At 30.0% G+C, this 20746-nt stretch overlaps 1 protein-coding gene and 1 long non-coding RNA gene across 2 annotated transcripts in view; one reads left to right on the top strand and one right to left on the bottom strand.

Annotated features, from left to right (window-relative positions):
- Positions 1-20746, top strand: part of LOC117168770 — a 451138-nt gene that overhangs the window by 163698 nt on the left and 266694 nt on the right. The gene's annotated exons all lie outside the window — the stretch shown is intronic.
- LOC117168767 lies at positions 343-13745 on the bottom strand. Its single transcript, XM_033354546.1, has 4 exons — positions 13687-13745; positions 7741-7929; positions 4035-4145; positions 343-741 (listed from the first exon to the last, which is right to left on the bottom strand). The coding sequence occupies exons 1-4, from the start codon at positions 13742-13744 to the stop codon at positions 590-592; spliced, it is 510 nt and encodes a 169-aa protein (XP_033210437.1). The 5' UTR covers position 13745; the 3' UTR covers positions 343-589.

Below are 20746 nucleotides of genomic sequence, written 5' to 3'. Positions count from 1 at the left end.
CACGAATATTTTATAATTTCGAATCGAAACCGCGCATTCTATGGAAGCGACGGTGCTGTTCCTAGCGGATGGAATGCAAATTTATGCGATCGTTACACTCTACTAAGTTCATATTCTTTAACATGGGACTGTACGCAGTGTGCTAAGGTCCATTTCCTCACAGAACGTCATTGATATATAAATGTTTTACAGTATAGGGCAATAATGATAATTATGTCTTATAACTTACATTTATGCCAAAGTCAACTTCGTTATTTAAATTAATATTTAGCCTAGAAACCTCGTCCTAATAACGACTTAAAATATAATTCGAATTGTCGAGCCGAACATTCCTTACTGAACAAGATTATTGTATTTATATGATTTAGGGAAGAAAAGTTCTCGGAGGTATTGATAATTAATGAAGTTATCGAAAATATTTCAGGAGGAATCTTGTCATGCATAAAACTGAAAATCGGCAAGGGCGAAATTTAATATCAATCTTTTATTTTACATGTATCGATGTCCAATTTTTTTCTGTATAGCGAGATTATATGGTTCATCGGGGCAAAAATTAAAAAAAAAACAATTTGAAGGTTCTGAAATCTTTCTAATTTCGGAACGTAAACTGATAAAAGCGGAGTTGGCCCTCGAATTCACGATACATTCCGAAAGGCGTAAAAGCATTCGGATACAGTACTAAATCATTTTTTTCCGGTTGAATTGCAGTTAGCTTTTTCACAAGTGGTAAACATCCTGCCCCTGCAAGAAAATTATATTCATCAATTAATTTCAAAATTAAGAAAAAAATTAACCTAAACTATTTGATTAAAGATTTATGTATTCTGTTAAAGATTCGTTTCTTTTGGTAGAAAATTCACCGGTTTAAAAATCTACAGCTTTGATCTGAATTCTTTCTTTTTGGTAAAAAATCAATCTCCCTAATTGAAAATTTCAAAATTTTGTCGAAAATGTATTTATTAGGTTCAAGATTCAGCTTTCACTCTTTGGCTTGTTGTTTTAAAGCCTTAAAAGTAACGAGTTTGTTAGCCAGCTATTTTAGGCAAAAATTCAGACAGAGCATTGCAATTTCTATTTAGATTTAAATATTCCCCGGTTGGCCTTAATATATGGACAGAAACCGGGCGGGAGCCGGTCGGGCTACATTTTTCTCGAATCACGTAGTCCGGGGCCGGCAGGTAACTGGCCAGGCCAACCCTGGTTATACCCCATGGACGGGAGCGGGCAGAGCACTATTGGAAAATTACGATTTGAAGATTTATTAGATCAGTGAAACAGAAGAGCGCTTTTTTAAATTCTTTGAATAAGAATTTTAAATTTTTCCGAATAATTAAACTTTTTAAATTAAAATACTATCGACTGTGCTGTGTGAAAAAATCGAAATGATACCATTTCTATTAAATTCTCTATTTTTAGACAACGTTTAGCCAGTACACTTTCAAATTTACCGCCATATATAGCGCCTACAGCGCCTGGCGTCTACATGTAATTTTCAGTTTCGCACTTGGAAAGAGGATGCTCCTTGCACTGACGTCGCGCCGTATTTTCGAAGTTAGCGAATCAAATCGAGACTCCCGGTTAAAATCAAACTTATTTCATTAATTAGATTAAAAACCCCACATAATGTGCAAGTAATTATTTTTAATTAAAATGTACTGTTTTTTATATAATTTTTCCTTGCTTTCTTTCTAACCTTGAAACACCTCCTGATATCGAAATTGCTAAGGGATTCTATTATCAGGGATTTTAATTCTACTCCAATTTTTTACCAGAATTGGTTTACTTGATTTGACGATTAAAGTTCACCGTAATCTTTTCGATGAGCCTTAAAAGACAAAACCAGTTACCAATTTCTTGCCTGAAGAAACATTTTTAACCGCTTTGCGGCTGAATTACCCGACTGGATCCTGGCCGCTATTGAAACCGGGATCCGACCAGTTTACCTTTACGCTTCTAGCCGGATTTCCCGACCAGCGCCCGGTTTAAACCAGGGCTATCCGGCTGAGACACTGCCGGATCCCTAATTGTATTTGTACACAGGGACAAATTTTTCGATCAAAAGAAAAATATGAGAGTAATAGCGTTTTCAGAAAAGAAAGAAAAATTAAATTTCAAGCTAAACAACGCACAATATAAGAAAATCAATTGACAAAATCGCTGCTTTCGAAAGCTATATTCATAAAAAATAACATTAAAGACAAAAAATGTAATTCTTAGAAAACCGACACAAGGTGCAAAAAAACTTAGTTAGAAATGAATTTAACAATTTTAAAATAAATTCACAACATTCAAAATAAAAATATTAAATTTTTGGAATTATATTTCTGACAAAAAGTCTGCCTGCTGTGTGGAAATATTCGAATTATGTGAGACGCGCGCGACCCGTAAGTATTTACGTAATTATTTTTCACATTCAATTCTTGAATAAAACCTTAGTAAAAGTATTAATTTTAGATCCCAGTTTCTTACATTCTCATGATCATGAGAATGTATCGGTTTTATATAAAATATGACTTTGTTAATTTTGATAAAATCTCCACCCAAAAAGATCTACAATTTTTTTTTTTTATTTAATATTAAGGATAAAAAAGCTCAATTTTTAGACAAACGCCAGAAGCTAAGATAAAATAGAGCAGAAGTAGTTTAGCCAAAAAAGAGCTACAAATTTGGTATAAATATGTTTTTGGTAGGATGAGTAGTTTCTATTTTATTCGTGAAAAATGCAATTACAAATAAGCAAATCACATTTTAGATTTAAGGATTAAGGTACAATGCAATGCTTATGAAAATATTTGTTTTCAAATTAGATCTTTAAATTTGCTTCCAAACATTTTTCTCATGAGACACGTTATCAGAATGTATTCGTTAAAGCCGAAGGAGTTTTAACAAAAGAGAAATCACAATTACAAAATATCAGTTTTCAATGAATTGAACTTTAACTTTAAATGTCCTAATCAACGCTGTGCGGGAAGTACAATGACTTATCGCAAAGCGCGTGATAAATACATAATCGAGCGCGAAGCTTCAGATCCATCAGGTGCGCGCCCTGGGTGCGCTCAAACTTGCCAGCGGGGCTTTTTATTTAATGTTCCTATTTTGTATTAAAGAATGGATATATTTAAAAAATTATTTATTTTGACGAGAAATCGTTTTATGTTAGGAAATTTATCTTCTTGGTTTAAAATTTAACTTACTGAAAGAAAATTTTGGTATTACGTTGAGAAACCGTGCTTTTTTGTAGAAAATTGATCTTTTTTTAAAATACAACTTATTGGTTAAAAACTGATGAATGTTGTTCGTAATTCGTCTTTTTTAGTAAAAAAAATTATTTCTATTAGCTAAAGATTTATCTCTCTGGTTCAAAATTTAATTATTTAGATGAAAATTCACCTTCTTGAAAACTATCGCGTGGAACGTCCTTTCTTTTAGCTTCGAAATTTTACACAATTTCTAGAAAATTGCACTGTTTTTTAGATTATAGATAATAAGTTAATGTATTTTGTTTTTCTATAAAATTAATTTATTTTTTTCAAAATGTATGTTTTTAGTTGAAAATTAAAATTTTTGTTTGAGAATTCAACTTTTTGTAGAAAGCTGTTCTGTTTGCGTAGAAATTTTTTTTTTTAATTTCATATTTGTGGGTAGAAAATCTGTTTCATGAAAACCAAAGTTATCCTGGATTGATAATTTTAAAGTTGGTTAAAAATTCGTTTTTGAAATGAAAATTAATTTTTTTAAATGCAAATTGAAATATTCTATTTTTGCATAAAAATAGATCTTTTTTAGTGAAAAAATTACAACATTTGATCAAAACTTTACGGGAGATGTCAAAATCTCGCCTTTTTGTTATGAAATTAATTTTCTCGATTAAAAATTCAACTATTTGGTTAAAAATTTATGTATTTCGTTAAAAATGTCCCTTTTTGTCGGAAGATCACATGGCTTCTAGTTAAAAAAGTGAAAAGCTATTTTTTATGAGATTCCTGGACAATTATGTGCTATTTAATTAAAGTAGGAAGTGTTTTATAACGTACATTTGATAGCGACAACTATCTGGTTTCTGAAGTATCCAATAGGAGAAACATATCCTTTAACTCGGTTCAGGTAAGCCATGTCAGGTATATGGAATCCAAGTGGCTTTAGACCTAATTGTAAAAGAAAAACATAATTACTTATTTATTTAAATAATTCACACAAATGATTAATTTAGAACTATTAGGAATGAGGAGGGTACCTTTGCAAAGCTAAAAGAAAAAGTGAGTTAAAAAATATATATACAAAGGAGTGACTAGATATCTTGGCTATAATAATAACAGAGGATCTTTTATCAGAAAACAAATGAAATCAATCAGTATTTTTTTCATTTTTCCCCTACTTTGTAAAAAATCGCACGCAATTTAATATCTTCATCAAATTACTAGTCCATGGTTCGGTTCACTAATTAAACAAATACATTTTGCCTGAAAGATTAAGGTTCCACTTTGTGCTCCCTAGGGAGTGAAAAGTGACGTTAGAGGTAAATAATGAAAATTATACATCAGTGTGCTTGTATTTTTTGATAATCAGACCACTGACGTTAAAAACTATAAGGAAATTTGGGAAGCAGATAATAGAATTTTGGGACCAGAAACGAAAAGTATGATTGACCAAGTTATCGTAAATTATCAAATATTTCCAGAAATTTTCGGAAATTTTTAAATCGACTTTTGGGTAGTTTATCCTAAGTTAGCACGACTTCTTGTAATATTACCATAAATTATCAAAGATTGTCATAAGTTTTCGGAAATTTATAAAAATATTTAAAATTTAATTTTGGGTAATTTATAGTGAGTTACCATATTAACCTGTAAAATTTCCATGAATGGAAGAAAATTTTCATAAATTTACGGAAATTTTTATTTTCGTGTTTTAAATATAACTATTTTGTAGAAGATTCTTTTTCTTTATGATGAAAATTATATTTTTAAAATGAAAATTTAACTGTTCCATTTTTATTAATAATCGACATTTTTTTATAAAGATTCAGCTATTAGGTTGAAAATTCATATAATTTCTTGAAAATTACACTTTCCTCGTAAAAAAATAATCTTCCGAGATTAAAATTTATCTTTTTGATTAAAAATATAATCCTTTGGTTAAAAATTAACTTTTTTGGAGTATAGTAAAAATATACAGTAGAAAAGTAGAAAATTGATCTTCCAGGTTGAAAATTGATTTTTATTTTTTGACATAAAAATTTTACGTTTTTGATACTGTTTCTGTTTTGAAATGCAAATTTTCCCTTAGTTGAAATATAATGTACTGTATTTATTGTTGCGAGTAAATAAATAAATTCCCGAAAAAAAATCGGCATCTAGTAATATTTTTAAAGTGTATAACTAATACCATTTAAAATTAGAAATATGGTAAACCTTGTTTATATTTTAAATGAATCTTTCAAGTTTTTTTATATAAATAAATATGATGAACAAAATGGCAATTTTTTCTATCTTGAAATTCCTTCAGTTTAATAGAGTAAAATTATAGTTAAAGATGCTCCAATATTATATAATAAACAAGAAAATTTATTACAAACCAAAAATTTGTTCAAAGAATGTTTTCTACGACTTTCAATAAATTTACGTTTTTTAAAGTTATATTGCAAGACATTTGGATAAAAACAATATTTTGATGAAGAAATTGCCTTGAGAACTTATGATTTTTAATATTATAATGAAATTTATTAAACAAATGTATTAATGGGGCATTTTTAGACTTTTACAATATTTTCGGCAAGTTTTTCGTTGTCAACTAACCAAATAATGAATATTTTTATTAAATTTGTTTAAAATATCTTAGAGTGTATCAACTTTGATGAATTTTGCTTAAATTATAATGAAGTTCTTAATTAAAAATACTGACATAAAGAAAAAAAAATTCTGTCCACAGAAACCCAAATAATGCATTTGTTTAAAAAAACGATAAAATTGATCAACTAATTATAAATATTGCTGAATTTATTATGAAGATCCGAATAAAAAAGCCTGAAATCGAAAAAAAATAATCTTTCCGTTGATAATTGCTCCAATATTGCACTTGTTTATTGAATTTGTTTTAAAAAATTGTAAAAATGTAAAAAGTTGACATTAAAAAAACGAATTTTCTTTCTTAACAAATGTCGGATAAAAGAATTTTCTCATTAGATTTGTTTCAGAAATTATTAAATTTATCAACTTATTTACTGCCGATAAATGCCCAAATAATGCATTTCTTTATTAAATATGTTTTCTAAAGCATCATAAAATTAATAATGAAATTATGAATTTTTCTAAAAAGATCATAAAGATCCCGTTAAAAAAAATCTACATAAAAAAATTTTTTTCTGTCGAAAAATTCCTGACCAATGCATTTTTTTATTACATTTTTTGTAATTTCAAAAAATCTAATTACAGTGAAACTCTTCTATAGCGCCGATTTTGAGGATGACGGTGGATGGGAACTAACTCATTATAGCCCGCTCTGCTTTTGTTTGTTCACGCTTCAGGGCACGCTTGAGTGACAACCGCTGACCCCGCGGCCCCCGCGCTGCTTAAGTTATACCTACCTGAGGCGCGGCGTCAATTCTCGAAAGCGCTATAGAAGGGAGGGATATTGAAGATTTTCACTGTATCATGTTTTTATCAAAATTTCTCGCCATATAACTTAAAAAACGTAAATTAATGGAAAATCGTAGAAAAATTTCTTTCAAAAAATAATTTGTTTATAATTTTTTTTATTTATTTTTGTATTATATAATATTGGAACATTTATAAATAATGTTAATTTATAAAAATCACGCGTGTGAGTAACGTTTTATTCGAATTATGTATTTAATCATAATAAAAATAAAGATTATATCATATTAATTTTTAACATAAGTTTTTTTTAAATTATTGCTGTTAAAAGTCAAATTTAATTAATTGATGCAATTGAAGCGTTCAAATGGTTATATTGTATAATTTTTCAAAATTATTTTGTCAAGGGTTGCCGCAAACTTTCCATGAATATTCAGAGATTTAAAGTCGCTGTGTTCAAATTAGACATCATTATTTCAAAATTTAAAATGCTGGATGCTATATGATTGACCATAAATCTTATATATGGTAGAAAATGAATCAGATAATTTTGGACTCAAGAAGTTCTTGCCTGCTAAAAATTACCTTTATATTCGCTGACAGAGAAAATTGATAACACTGTTTTAACTAAATGTTTCAAAATTATGATTGCTTTTTTTATCTGAGTTAAAAAAAGAATTATAATTATTTTTCTCAAAGAGAACGTTTTTTAAATTTATTTCAGAAAATAAAAAAATACATCTTTCTTGTTTTATTTTTGCAATTGAAAATTGCACGTGCTCTTAATACAACTTGTCCCTTAATTATACCAGAAAAACAAGCTATTAAAGATTTCCTTAATTTTTCACTAATTTTTAACTTTTTACTAACAAACGTTTATATTTATGAAAAAATTTTAGTAAATTTGACTTTAAGTACACACATGGGTCATATTGACCCTGCTTCGATTTCAGTCGCTTCTCAATGGCGACTGATTACGCGGCACGCTACAGAAACTATCTAAAAATGTAGTCGGGACATTCGGCTATAATTATAAGGCTACGGCACTGCAATTTATTCAAACGCCTGATTTCTATTTTTGGTCAAAATCGTTGAAAGGGTCAATATGACCCAGTGTGTACTCGAATGGTTAGATTATCGTTCTCACCTCCTGCGATTAATGTTTCGATCGCATAAATCTTCTCATCATAGGCTATTGCAACAAGTTCTCCGTGTTCATCATAGTATGGTACAGGAAGTTGTTGATTTGGGTGAAATTCCGGCGACACCGATCTACCAGCATGTACCGGCGAATTTGATTGATTAGAATGTGATGGCGGCTCCATTGAACTTGATCCTGAAATTAAAAATATATGGATTTTTTTACTAACGAATTTTGTTAACGAACCTTTAATTTTATTTTGATTGTTTTGCACTAAATAATCCATGGGATTCGTCCATAAATTATTATATCAATTTGAAGGGTGGGGGGTCGCCCAGAAACCTAAGGGTCTTAACGTGGAGATTATTGAGGTGAGGTGGGGAGGTCAGTCTAAATAATGTTACGAACTTGGAGGACATTTAGCACGCTTCCTAATAATAAACTCAAACAAATTTTACGAATTTTAAAAAAAAGATAGCCCTGCAATGGTGACACGGCAACCGTCAGCTTTAAAAAATTTCCTGCAACAAATTTTATTCTTAGTTTTTTCTGTGCTCTCATGACAAATATTTTTCACAGGCTTCCAGAAAACTGGCATGAGGCTAAACTTTGTGAATCGTATGAATTGGAATGGATTGGTTTGAAGTGAATTCAATTAGATTGGAATAGATTGGAGTGGCATGAATTGAAGTGGATTGGATTGTAGTGAATTGGATTTCTAATGAATGGGTTTGGAGCGGATTTGATTTTAGTCGAAAGGAGTTGATTGAATTGGATTGTAATGAATTAAAATTGATTGAATTGTAAAGGAATAAATTGGAGTTAATTGGATAGGAATGGATTAGAGTAGATTGAATTTTTAATAAATGGGATTGGAATTGATTGCAGGGAATCGAAAAGGAATAACATTGATTGGAATGTATTGTAATGAAGTGAATTGGATTTCCATTAGTTGTATTAAAGCGGATTGGATTTAATTAGATTAAAATGATTTAAGTTGGACTATATTTGAGTAGATTATATCAGATTGGTATAAATTGGTTTGGAGTAGATTAGAATGAATTAAATTCGCTCGGATTAGATTAGATTTGGTTGAAATTATATAAATTAGAACGAATTAGATTGGAATGAGTTTAATTAGATTGTAATACATTGGAGTGGCATAAAATGAAGTGGATTGTATTGTAGTGGATAGAAGTTGATTAGATTAGATTCAAATGAAATAACAAGGACTGAAGTTCTTTGGAATGGAGTAAATTTTAATGTATTCGAATATCGTGGGCTGGATTAAATTATATAGGATTCGATTTGGGTGCATTGCATTTCTAATGAATGACATGGGAATGAATTGGATTGGAATGGATTTGAGTGGATTGGACTGGATTGAATTGCTAATGAATCGATTTGGAATCAATTAGATTGGAAGGGATTGAATTGAATTGAAAAGGAAAGTCATAGATTGGAGTGATTTGGAATTAAGTAGATTGCATTTGAATTAATTGTATTATATTGGATTATATTATATTGGATTGCAATGATTTAAATTGGATTAGATTGAATTATTTCAAATTGAAATAAATTGTATTGGAGTGGATTGGAATGAATTAAATTCGCTTGGATTAGATTAGATAGGTTAGAATGAATTGAACTGAAATGGATTGGAGTGGATTGTTATGAAATTAATATGATTGGATTAGAGTGGATTGGATTAGATTGAATAAGCGCATTTGAAGACAAAAGAAATCATGTCCCTTACTTTATATTACACATCAATGGTAAAGATTTAACACCTGCGTTATACTGCCCCCCTCCCCTCCAAAATATAATATATTTCTTAGCTTGCGCAAGATTTTTTAGTGGTGGCGCATTTGAGGGCATTTGGGGCGCAATGCAATGGGCTATAGAAAACCCAAGAATTAAGAGTGGGGGGCTGGTGTAACTGTTCTATCTTTCATAATAATTATTAAAAAGCTGCTAATTTTTTTTACAATTCTTAAGAATGAGTTTTTGCCCAGAGTTCAGATTTTCTTATCTTTTTGGAAACGTAAAAAAGCTTACAAATTATTGTGTGAAAGCAAAAGGTTGAGAAGATAATTATTTTCCAATATCAAACAATCATTAACATTTGATTTTTTTGCTGCTAACAATGTTTAGAAACGTTTAAAAAGAAATGTTATGATAAAGGAAAAATATTCAAGTTTTCGACAGCAAGAATCCCTTTCACATTTTCTAATATTAGCTACTATGTAAACGCTTCCTTGTTTAAAAGTTTAATTAATTGATTAAAAAGTTGTTTTTGTTTGTTAGGTTTAAAACTCATCTGTCAGGATAAGAACTGAACTATTCCACTATTAGAAAATTGATCGTGTAGGTTGAAGAAATCCTTTTTAAATAACAAGAAATCGTTTGATGGAAAATTAATCTATTTTGGTTGAGTTTTCAGCAGCTTTTTGATAAGCTCAACTTTTTTGGCTGAATTAAACTGCTTTTTACTTTGTGTTAAAGTCTCTTTTGGTATTAATATGAATGATATGTTTCTTATTTTATTGAGAAAAAATATTTTTTTTTTGGTCGAAAAATCAACACCTTGCTTTAAAGTTAAGATACTTAAAGAAAATTCATATGTTTTTGGTAGACCATTTATCATTAAATTTGAAAATTCATATTTTCGGATTGCAAATTGAACTATTTTGTAGAAAATTTCATCTTTTTCGCTGTGAATTTCAGCAATTAGGCTGAATATGAACTTTTTTTCGAAATTCATATTTCTATATAAAATTCATCTATTTTTGTAAAAAAAAATTTTTTTTGAATTCCTATTTCTGTAAATTCGACTATTTTTATAAAAATTTAACAGATTCGATAGAAATTGAAAGTTTTGGTGGAAAGTTTACTATATTCTTGAAAAATTATATTTTTTAGTTGAAATTCTACTTTTTTGCAAATAATTCACCTTACGCGTCTTAAGCTTGAACAAATTTCTTGAAAAGGGTTGTATTTTTCTGAAAATTTATCTTTTTCAATGGAAAATTATTCTGGTTTGTTGAAAATTCATTTATTTGTTTGAAGATTCCAGTATTTGGTTAAAAATGCATATTTTTTGGTTAATAAGTTGGTTCAAAATTCATGATTGTAGTTTGGAAATTAAACTATTTTGTGGAAAATTACAACATCTTAAAGAAAGATTCCAGTTTTGTTGTTTGAAATTAACTATTTCGTTGAAAATTATCTGTTTTATGAAATATTCAACTACTTAGTAAGAGTTTGTACTACTTTGTTAATTTTTTGTTAATTTAGCTTTTCCTTTGAAACTTTAGCTTTTTTGTTGCAAGTTTATTTTTTCTATTCAGAATTAATTATTTTATCCAAAAATTGAATCATTCTAGGTATTAAGGAAAATGAAAATTTTTTGTAAAAAATTCATCTTGAATTAAAAGTAAACGATTTGGTTGAAAATTAACTTTTTTGCAAAAAATTCAGATTCTCAGGCTCAGAATTCAACTTTTAAGAAGATTATTTTTTCGTTTCAATATTTATAAATTTAATTAAAAATTGACATCTTCTTTCTTTAAAAATTAATCTGTTTTAGGACGAGTTGAAGCTTTTCAAAATATTCACAGTTTTTCTCTCAGACGTTTTTTGATAGGCTCGTCTTTTTGGTTTTATGTGTCACAAATCAGTAAGCCAAAAGTCTACTTTTAAGCAAAGCGACGAAAGATAAATAAATATGTTTAATAGAAGACTTGTAGATTTTCGAAAGGCTTCTAATTTTTCCCATTCACCAATTGTTTATAGGACTTTTTATCTTGGTTTTATATTTTGAAAATTAAAACTAAAGAAACTGAAATGAAATGAAAATTAAATTAAAAATCCTATTTAACGCAGAATAATGAGCTTAATGTACAGAATTTTTTGAAAATGAAATCATGAATCCAAAGAACAAATTTTGACAACGACTACAAAATGCTCCTATTGAAATTGGGAAAAGATAAAAAATTTTCCTAAAAAAAAAAGAAAAACGAAAGAAATGCAAAAGAGAACGAAGCGGATTCGGTTAGCTACCAAATCCGCTTCGTTCTCTTTTGCATTTCTTTCGTTTTTCTTTTTTTTATTATTATCAAATCACAATAAAAAGCATTTGTAAAAAATAATCACCAGAGTTTTGGTACTTATAGAGCATACTTATGGAGGCAAAAAAACATAATAAAAAAAATACACGAGCAGGCAGGAACAGCAACAGAAATACAATTCTCTCTTCCGGTCATCCGAGGAAAAAAAAAAGAAAGGAAAAAGCATCGTGATTTTGTTACTGTTTCTGCCAGTTCGGATATTTTAATACTTTTACCTTAATAAGGGTGCTGTATAAGAGCCGAAACGTGTGTGAATATTTTTTACAAATTCTCTTTTATTACGATTTGATAATAATAAAAATAAAAATGACGAAATAAATAAAAAAGATAAAGCAGGAAATAAGGTAGATTTCCTTCTTATCTTCCTTTCCTCTTTTTTATTTTTGCCCAAAGAGGAAATTTTTTTCACTTTTTTCAGGAAAAAGATGTTATCGTTTTTCATATTACAATAGGAACATTTTATGATGTTTTTCTCAATTTTCGATTGGATTTTTTGTTCTATTTTCAGGATTTCTTCACATTAGATCCAGTTAAAATAGCCAGTGTAGGAATGCCTATTTTTCAATAAGGATCTTTCAATTGTCATTATACGAAACATTATTCACAAGCAATAAATGAAAGAAAAAATTAGAGAAATAAAATAAACAAATGAAAAATATTCAAGCAGGGAGGAACAGCAACAAAATTACGAGGTTTCCTTCCTGATACAATATGAAAAAATGTACGTAATCAAATTTTGATTCGAACGACGGGAAATACAGAAAATATTTTAAAACAATTTTTAGCTTTTGAGAAGTCCTATACAATTTTATATAACAGTTTTCTAATGAGTTTTGTCATTTAGGGCTTATTTGTCGAAAATTCTGTGAAAAAAATAAAAAACTCACATTTTGAGCAAAAAAATGTGGGGTTAAAAAATTTTAAATATATGAGTTTATACATGATAGTTAAACTTGAATAATTGTTAGCAGACAAAGTATGAAATTGGGGATTAAATCAAAAGCATTTTAATTTCGGCGCGGTCCAAATTAAGCTACATAAAAGTTTAAGCGTTTGAGATTGGACAATTAGCTTAATAAAGCTTTAGGGATGCTATTATACCATTTATCGTAAATATGAAGAGCATGGAACAAATTAAAGACATAAAAATTTTAAAACAAAAAACTGTAAAATTGGATGAATGCCGCATCAAAGCCTATTCAAGTTTATCGTAAAGGTTTTGATGATAGTACACGATTTTGTTTATCATCAATTGATGGGACATTTAAGCATGCTTTTCCCATAGAATACAGCTATGAAGGCGAAAATCTTCTACATAAGAACCTCGATTATTCGAGGTGATGTGGGTTGGAGATACCTCGGATAAGCGAAAACTCGGATAATACGAAAGAAGTACAAAATTCGGAACAGTTATCTATTTTTGATATATTTTAAATACAAAAATAAATATAAACATTTAGCAAATAAAAGTAAACAATTAACAAATGTGCATTTATTTAAATAAATTTATTAATAATTGCAAACTACTGCGCCCATTTAGAATTAGGCGTAGCGGCTTCATCTGTTTTATTTATGATACTTCGTATTATCCGAACATACGCCTCGGTTAATGCGAAGTGCTTGGATGAGTCTCGTTGGCTCGGATAACGCGGCGCCTCGGATATACGAAGGCCGAATAATCGAGGTTGTTTATTAAAAATTTTGAAACTTAGTGTATTCACCTATTTTAAACTTCAGCTAAATAACTTCAAATTTTTTAATCAGAGACTATGTAATTTTTTATATTTATATTTGAGATTTCTATTATATTGGTGATACTTACCGTCAAAATACAGGATAACCCAGAGGGTAAGAGACAGGGCGCTGATGTAGATCTTCATTTTTGAAGAAAGATTTTTGGAATGGTGAGTGTGAGACTGTTTAAAAATACTCACTGCTATATATACTAATTGTTGTCAATGATTATTTGTACAAAATCTTCAGAATTATAAAAACTTCCAATGTGCGTTGACTACGTGGACGGGGCGTCACGGTATTTAATCAGCTAGAACAAACTGTTAAAATTAAAAACGCCATTTATCAGATCCCGCACTCTGCTCTGAAACCAATAAAATATAGGTGTTTTTATATCTCGAGTGCAAATTATTATCATTGCGATCAGACAAGTTTGTAAAGTCAATGTTTGCCGATTTCTTGTAAAGCTATGAATTTGTGAAATCAAAGTTAAATAACTAATTTGAACCAAAAATATTCCTAATGAACTATATAGAAAAAACTTTTATAAAGCACCATATAGAATCTTTTGAAATTAATATTAAAAATCCATTCTAAACAAATCATGCGCATTACGAGCGCACTAATGATCTTTTCAATCGCAAATTTTTTTACCGCGAAAAAAAAGTAACAGTCAAATTGTTATTTATTCTGTAATAAAACGAATCACCTCAAAACTTCACACTTTAGAGGGTTTTCTTAGTTTTTAAAATGAATTTTTTAGAGATAGAAAAACTGAAAAATCTAGAATTTACAAAGTATCTAAATCAGTTCTTGCTCGAATGACCCTTGCAATTTGACTGCGGTCTCAGGGTTTTTCTTTTAATGTAACGATTGCAATAAATTTTCAAAATTTTCGCTAATTGTGAATAGCGACGGAAAAATCTTTTTTTGTTTCAAAATTTAAATATTTTATTTAAATTCTTTTAATATTACTTATTTAACTAAAATTGAGGTAATTCATGTTAACTTTTTATTGAAAAGTCAGATATTTTGTAAACATTTGATGTTTTTCGGTAAAAAATTAATATTTTTGGTTGAAAATTCCTTTCGTTGACGTGAATATTAGTTCGTTTTGAAAAATAATTTTTCTAATTTAAAATTTAGCTATTTCTTTCCAGTTTCAACATCAATCTTCTTTAGTTGATAATTTAAATATTTGGAAAATTTCTGTAGTTTCGTAAAAATTATTCGTTTTTAGTAGAAAGTTGCTCTTTTTGACTAAATTTTATTTCTTTGGTTTCTCTACCTTCAAATTAAAGTATTGTACTTATACTTTTTTCTATGACGCTCTGCAAATTTTCAAGATTTATTAATTATTTGAACAATTTGCATAAACAAATTAAGAGTTGGGTTATTTTCCTAAGAATATGCTTATTATTTTTTGGAAATCAACAAAGAATGTATTTGAAATAACTCTTTTCTACGATAGTTTGCTCATTTACAATAATTATTAATCATTTAAGCAATTTTCATAAACATATTCAGAGTTTTGCTCTTTCTCAAGGACTAGGCACAATTTTTTATAATATTGACTAGGAATATATTTCCGATTACTCTTTTCTATGTGGCTTTGTAAATTTACAAGAATGATTAATTATTTGAACAATTTTAATCTGAGAAATTAAGTGTTTAACCTTTCTTGTAAACTGAACTATTTGCAAATAAACAACTTTTTAAAAAATCCTAATTTTGGATTTTCAAATTCAACCGTTTTTTAGACGATTTCTTTTTTGGGTTGAAATCATAACAATTTGGTTAAAAAAAATTTAAATATTTTGTTACAAATTTAAGTTTTTAGCTCAAAAATGATTCTTTTAGTGAAAAATTCATCTTTTTGCGTGAAAACTTCATAATACATTCAAAAATGTATATTTTCTTTTAAAAAAACAACTCCATGTTTGAAAGTTTATTTTATTTTTACGGTACACCTCTTTATTTTACGATTGAACAATTTTGTTATAAAAAATTGTGTAAAAATTAATTTTTTATCCGCAAAAAGTAATGTCAGGTTTCTGATTAATGTTCAAAATATAATTAAACCTATTTAAATACAACATTCTAATAATTCAATTACCGAAATGTGAGCAACTAAAAATTTTGAAAAATTACTTATTCGATTATTTAAATATTTAATAATTACATAGTCGAAAACAACTAATTTTAACAACATTCTATAAAAACATTGAGTAGGAAATATTGTGAATCTTATAAACAGCGTGCGTCACCTTCACAAACATTACGTATTTTTAAGTTATTACTTCAGATTAGAAAAATTAGACTCATTCACCTTATTGACACAAAAATTTTCTGATTATGAATCACATTAATTAAAAATTAAAAAATTTAAAAACTAAAAATTAAAAATTTTTCAGTCTTTCGGAATTGTAACATTTTAAATTCGAAAATTTTTTTATTGTATGTCCTATCTAAGAAAAAGCAATGATAATAACTTTCTCGAAAATTTCGAACATATTGTTGTCGGAAAAAAAATTTAAGAGTTTTTCGCAATATCTAATTTTTATGTCAAACTTTCCAGACAAATAATTGTACGTCATCATAAAATTTATTTACAAATGCTTCTGAACATTATTTATGAAAAAAGTTTTATTTGTAAATGACAGATATTGTGAAATAATTCACTTCCTAAAATTTTGCTACCGCACAATAATTTGTAAGCTTCTTTACACTTTCAAAGAGATAAGAAAATCAGAATAATGGACACACATTATTTTGAGAAATTCGGATAAAATTGTAAGCTTCTTAGTAATTATGAAAGAGAAACTTAAAATTTCATAGAATCATTAAAATTATTTAAATTTAGTATTAAGAATTAGGAAATATTTCAGACGAATACATTCTTTTGCAAGTTTGCTGGGAAAATTTTTAATGGTTTAGGTTTTATTTAAAAAGTAGAATTTCAAGCACAATTTTAAGGATTTTAAAATGCATGAAAACAATTCCGAATGATTACTTTTTAATGAGTTCTAAGAGAAAATTAAAAAATGTTTCAAAAAATTTTCCACGCAAGAAAGAATGTTATTTGACATTTTTATATAGTATTATTAATAATATACACAGAAAAGCACAGAAGTGAATTTTTGTTGCAGAAAACTTAAAGTGAGGTAATGTTCAATTTTGTAACATCGAAACCAAAGAAGATTAAATTTATTTGAGATGGTACCCATTTTAAATATGATGATAAAATCTTAACACTTGAAGTTGAATATTGTTGCAGAAAAAATATACGATGAAATCTCTGTAAAGATAAGATTTTACTTTTTCTGTATTAGTTTGTATTCTTTATGATATTGAAAAAAGTTTTAAACTGGTGAATTTTAATTAGTGCCCATAGTAAGCAAATTCAATATTTGTATGACGAAAAAAAAAACATCACTTTGATATTTTACCAATTTTTCGCTTATGGTGATGTGAAACCCGAAATATCGCTTGTTATCAAAATAAATCATCCTGAAAGCATTAAATCTATTAAATCGTAATGTATTAGTTTTCTGAGCAGACATGCATGCCAGAAACTATAAAAGACTTTTCTGCGTCTCATTGTATTTAGAAGAATAATGAGCCTATAGCTGGTTAGATGATATAGATCCTTGCCTTTTCTCTGGAAAACAAAAATGTGAGCTATTTTCCATGAATTAGAAAAGTAGCTTAGTTGAATGCAAGCATTGTGGATACTGGCGAGGAGAGTGTGGCATGGGATCGGCAGTTTTTTGAGACCTAGGTTTTAAATTGAATTAGGAACGAAGGCTTCGTTATTTCTAGTAGTTTTAATTTGTTTCGTTATTTCCTTTCGCGAGTTTTCTTGAAATTATCAGTACTCGACATGGAAGCTTCTAATGTGTCCCCTACGGCTTTAAATTTTTTTTACCTTCTTCCCTATTCCTTTACACATGCCCCACAAACTTACTTGGTGGTGGGAGGGGAGCCTACAGTTCAAGGTGGGTTCCTAACCACCAAGAGCAACAGCTTCAAGTACTGAGAGAAACCCTTTTCTCCAGAGGTACCAGTCCCATAACTCTCCGGAGATAAACAACTCCCTTGCTAGGCTAGTGTTCACCGCATGGGCCGCCGAGGCTCTTCCAGAGTGCGAGGCGGGAATCGAACCCGCAAAGCCGACGGAGTGGGTCCAAAGCCTAAGCTTTAGCCCCGACGACCATCGTCCCACTCCACCTATCAGTACTTGGGATTTTAAGAAAATCGGATAGAAGTTCTTCAGATTCATTATGTAATAAGGGTCAGATTTATTACCATGTGGAGCGAATTTACGTTCATAATTTGCTGCGAGGGGATTTGCTTGATCGGCAGAGGAAAGTGAACACGTTTGATCTGGACTTTTGAGAAGGGTATATTAATTTGTGACTTCGTTATGTCTTTAATCATACGATATATAGAGTTATCTTTCATTTGAAGTTTACCGACTTCTTTCTTCCAATTTTTGCATTTGTACTCTTGAACTTTAATTGCTATAGTTTTTCTAAGGTGGTTACTGATGTTTTTAAGGATACAGCTTTTAGTTCTTTGATATTTTCGGCAAAGTTTTTTGCAAGTTTGGATAAGATCTTCAATCTCGGAGCTTGGAGGTGAATCGTATTTGTTAATGGCTAAGGAACTGAAGTATAAATGGCAGCTTTTATGCTAGATGTGAGATTACTCATGGCTTCGTTAATGTGAGTAATGTTTGCTATTGAAGGTTTAAAATAAACCTTTGTTTCTAGATTAAGATTGAACTTTTTCCGAATTGCTTTTGCAAACTTATAGCGTGACGCGACCGGGATTTTGACCATTAGTGAAGAGGCTTAGATGAGCTGGTCGATGGTCTGAATCTAATTCATCAATGGTAAGAGTATAATGATTTTAAAAGTTACTTTTGGAAGTTGAAAAGTCGATAAACTCAGATTTATGTTTGATGTTGTAAGGGAAAAATGTGTGAGAGTTTGATGCGAACGACAACAGATGGTGGTTTATGAATTCAAACAAGTGTGTTCAGATTTTGTCAGTTGTCCTGCTATTCCAAGATGAGTGTTTACACTGTAAAAAAATTATGTGTTATTTTACACCGCAATACGTTGGAAATTAATCAACCCATATAATACGTAGTAAAGTTACAAGAGTCAGCGTGAATGAAGGAGACTCTTGCATAACAAAACGAACGACACTGAAAAAAACACACTGCGTGTAAATTCACAGGAACGTGCGTGGAAAAACTTTGTGCTTGTCAATTGACAAGGGAAACTTAAATTATCCAAAGTGAAGCCAGTAATATTGCTTGTAAAAAACTAAATTATTTTTTCATTATAAGGAAGGCTCTGACTAATATTACAAAATTTCCCGTTACTTCAGCCCTGAACGAGTTGCAAAATGAGTTAATCTTACGGGAAATTCCGTAAAGGTAGACAGTTCGTACAAGTTATTCAAAATAACAGTATTTTTGCCATCAAACAGACAGTCTTATATAATGAGGAATATCTTGTAAACAAATGAAGGTAAAATACCCGAACACTTCTTTGTTTTCTGGCCTAGGCCTAGCCATTAGTGGCAATAACATACTGCATGTAATTTCGCTCTATATCAAGCACTTCTACATTCCGTCAATTTAAATCACACAGAAAAATTGTAAATACGATGTTATTTGTAAATTTACAGTCTCACGTAAATGCAATGCTGTATGTATACGAGGGTGGTTCAAATATGATCGAGACAGATACTCTGACACGTTTATTTACTATCGAAAAAATTTACAAAAATTTACAGTTTTTCTAGGTGTTTCCCCTCACAAGTTACGCATTTTGCCTACCTTTCAGGAAGCTTTTTGATGCCGTTATTGAAGAATTCCTTGGGCAACTCGGACAGCCATGTGCGCACGAACTCCTCTACCTCGTCGTCGATGTTGAATCTTTGACCTCCGAGGGCTTTCTGAGTGGTCCAAACATGTGGTAGTGGCAGTGTGATAAATCTGGACTGTAAGGGCGCAGTATGGGGGCGCACGTTATCCTGGAGAAGAATCGCACTTCGTACTGGAATGCTCCTCCGTTTCTAGCGATAAAAGGTGTTCGTGGATGATAGACTCTACACTGCCAATACTGATGCCGAGTTCAGCCGAAACCTCTCGAAGATTCATCCCACGGTCCTCTAAAATCATTTGTTCTACGCGGCGAATGTTGTCTGGTGTCATGCTGGTTCGCGGTCGACGATCATGCGGCTCATTCTCGACGGTTTCGCGGCCGGCACTAGACGTTCACTCATGGTCGTAGCACGCGCTTGAAACATGCGCTCCCGACGAAAACTATGCCACACTGTTCGTAAGGGACCCAGCTATCACATACTCAAGCCACGAACTTCAAAACATACATGCGCGCCATCTACAGCGTTTGTCTCGGTCATATTTGAATAACCCTCGTAATTACAACATTTTAAATAAGTCAAATAGTTTCCAGTGTCATAAGATGCAAGTTTACACATCGACAGTCAAATAACCGCGGTCAAGGTTTTATCCCAATATTCCTTTCAGTTTAAATATACCACAATGTTCATTAGTAGTAAGGTACGTAAATTTACTACTTTATTCATCGTTAAGTTCTGAACGTCCGATAAGTTAATTCACGGTTGAATGGGATTTTCAACATAACATTTTTTACAGTGTAGCATTTAGATCTTCTACAGTAATTGCCGAGAGTAAAAGTTTGAATATTTTTTTGTCATCATCTTTTATAAATTCGTGAGAGGGAGATTGATAGAATGATACTATTGAATATGCTTTCCCGTGTATTTGTATATGTTACAGGAAAAATATTTAATCCAGGCATCACTGAATTTCAGGAACGGGCAAAAGGTTCTGCTTCAAGCAATTTGACTTTCGATTGTTTTGAAGCACATTGTGAACTATGTTTCAAAAGAGAATTAAAAATTAAATCAAAAGTGGAAAAGTGAGTTCCGTAAATGGAAACATTGCTCTCAAATAATAGAGAATATTTATCATACACTTCACCTAGTCGCTTTCGGACTGAAATTTTACTGCGATTTCGCTGGAAGCGGGTGCAATTTTCCAGATTAGCACTCGCTCCCGGCGAAATCTTGCGGTTGTCCTTATG

This window comes from Belonocnema kinseyi, chromosome 3 (genome assembly GCF_010883055.1).
Source record: "Belonocnema kinseyi isolate 2016_QV_RU_SX_M_011 chromosome 3, B_treatae_v1, whole genome shotgun sequence".
Lineage (NCBI taxonomy): Eukaryota > Metazoa > Arthropoda > Insecta > Hymenoptera > Cynipidae > Belonocnema > Belonocnema kinseyi.
Note: the sequence above shows the minus strand (reverse complement) of the source record. Positions and strands in the feature narration are given on the sequence as shown.

What these genes read in the sequence shown, in the direction of transcription:
- LOC117168767 (XM_033354546.1), bottom strand. Translation starts at nt 13,744, where the DNA reads ATGAAGATCTACATCAGCGCCCTGTCTCTTACCCTCTGGGTTATCCTG. An exon ending in GGTTATCCTGTATTTTGACG is followed by an intron (nt 7,930 to 13,686) that starts GTAAGTATCACC and finishes TTTTAATTTCAG; the next exon opens with GATCAAGTTCAATGGAGCCG. An exon ending in CGAAACATTAATCGCAGGAG is followed by an intron (nt 4,146 to 7,740) that starts GTGAGAACGATA and finishes TTTTACAATTAG; the next exon opens with GTCTAAAGCCACTTGGATTC.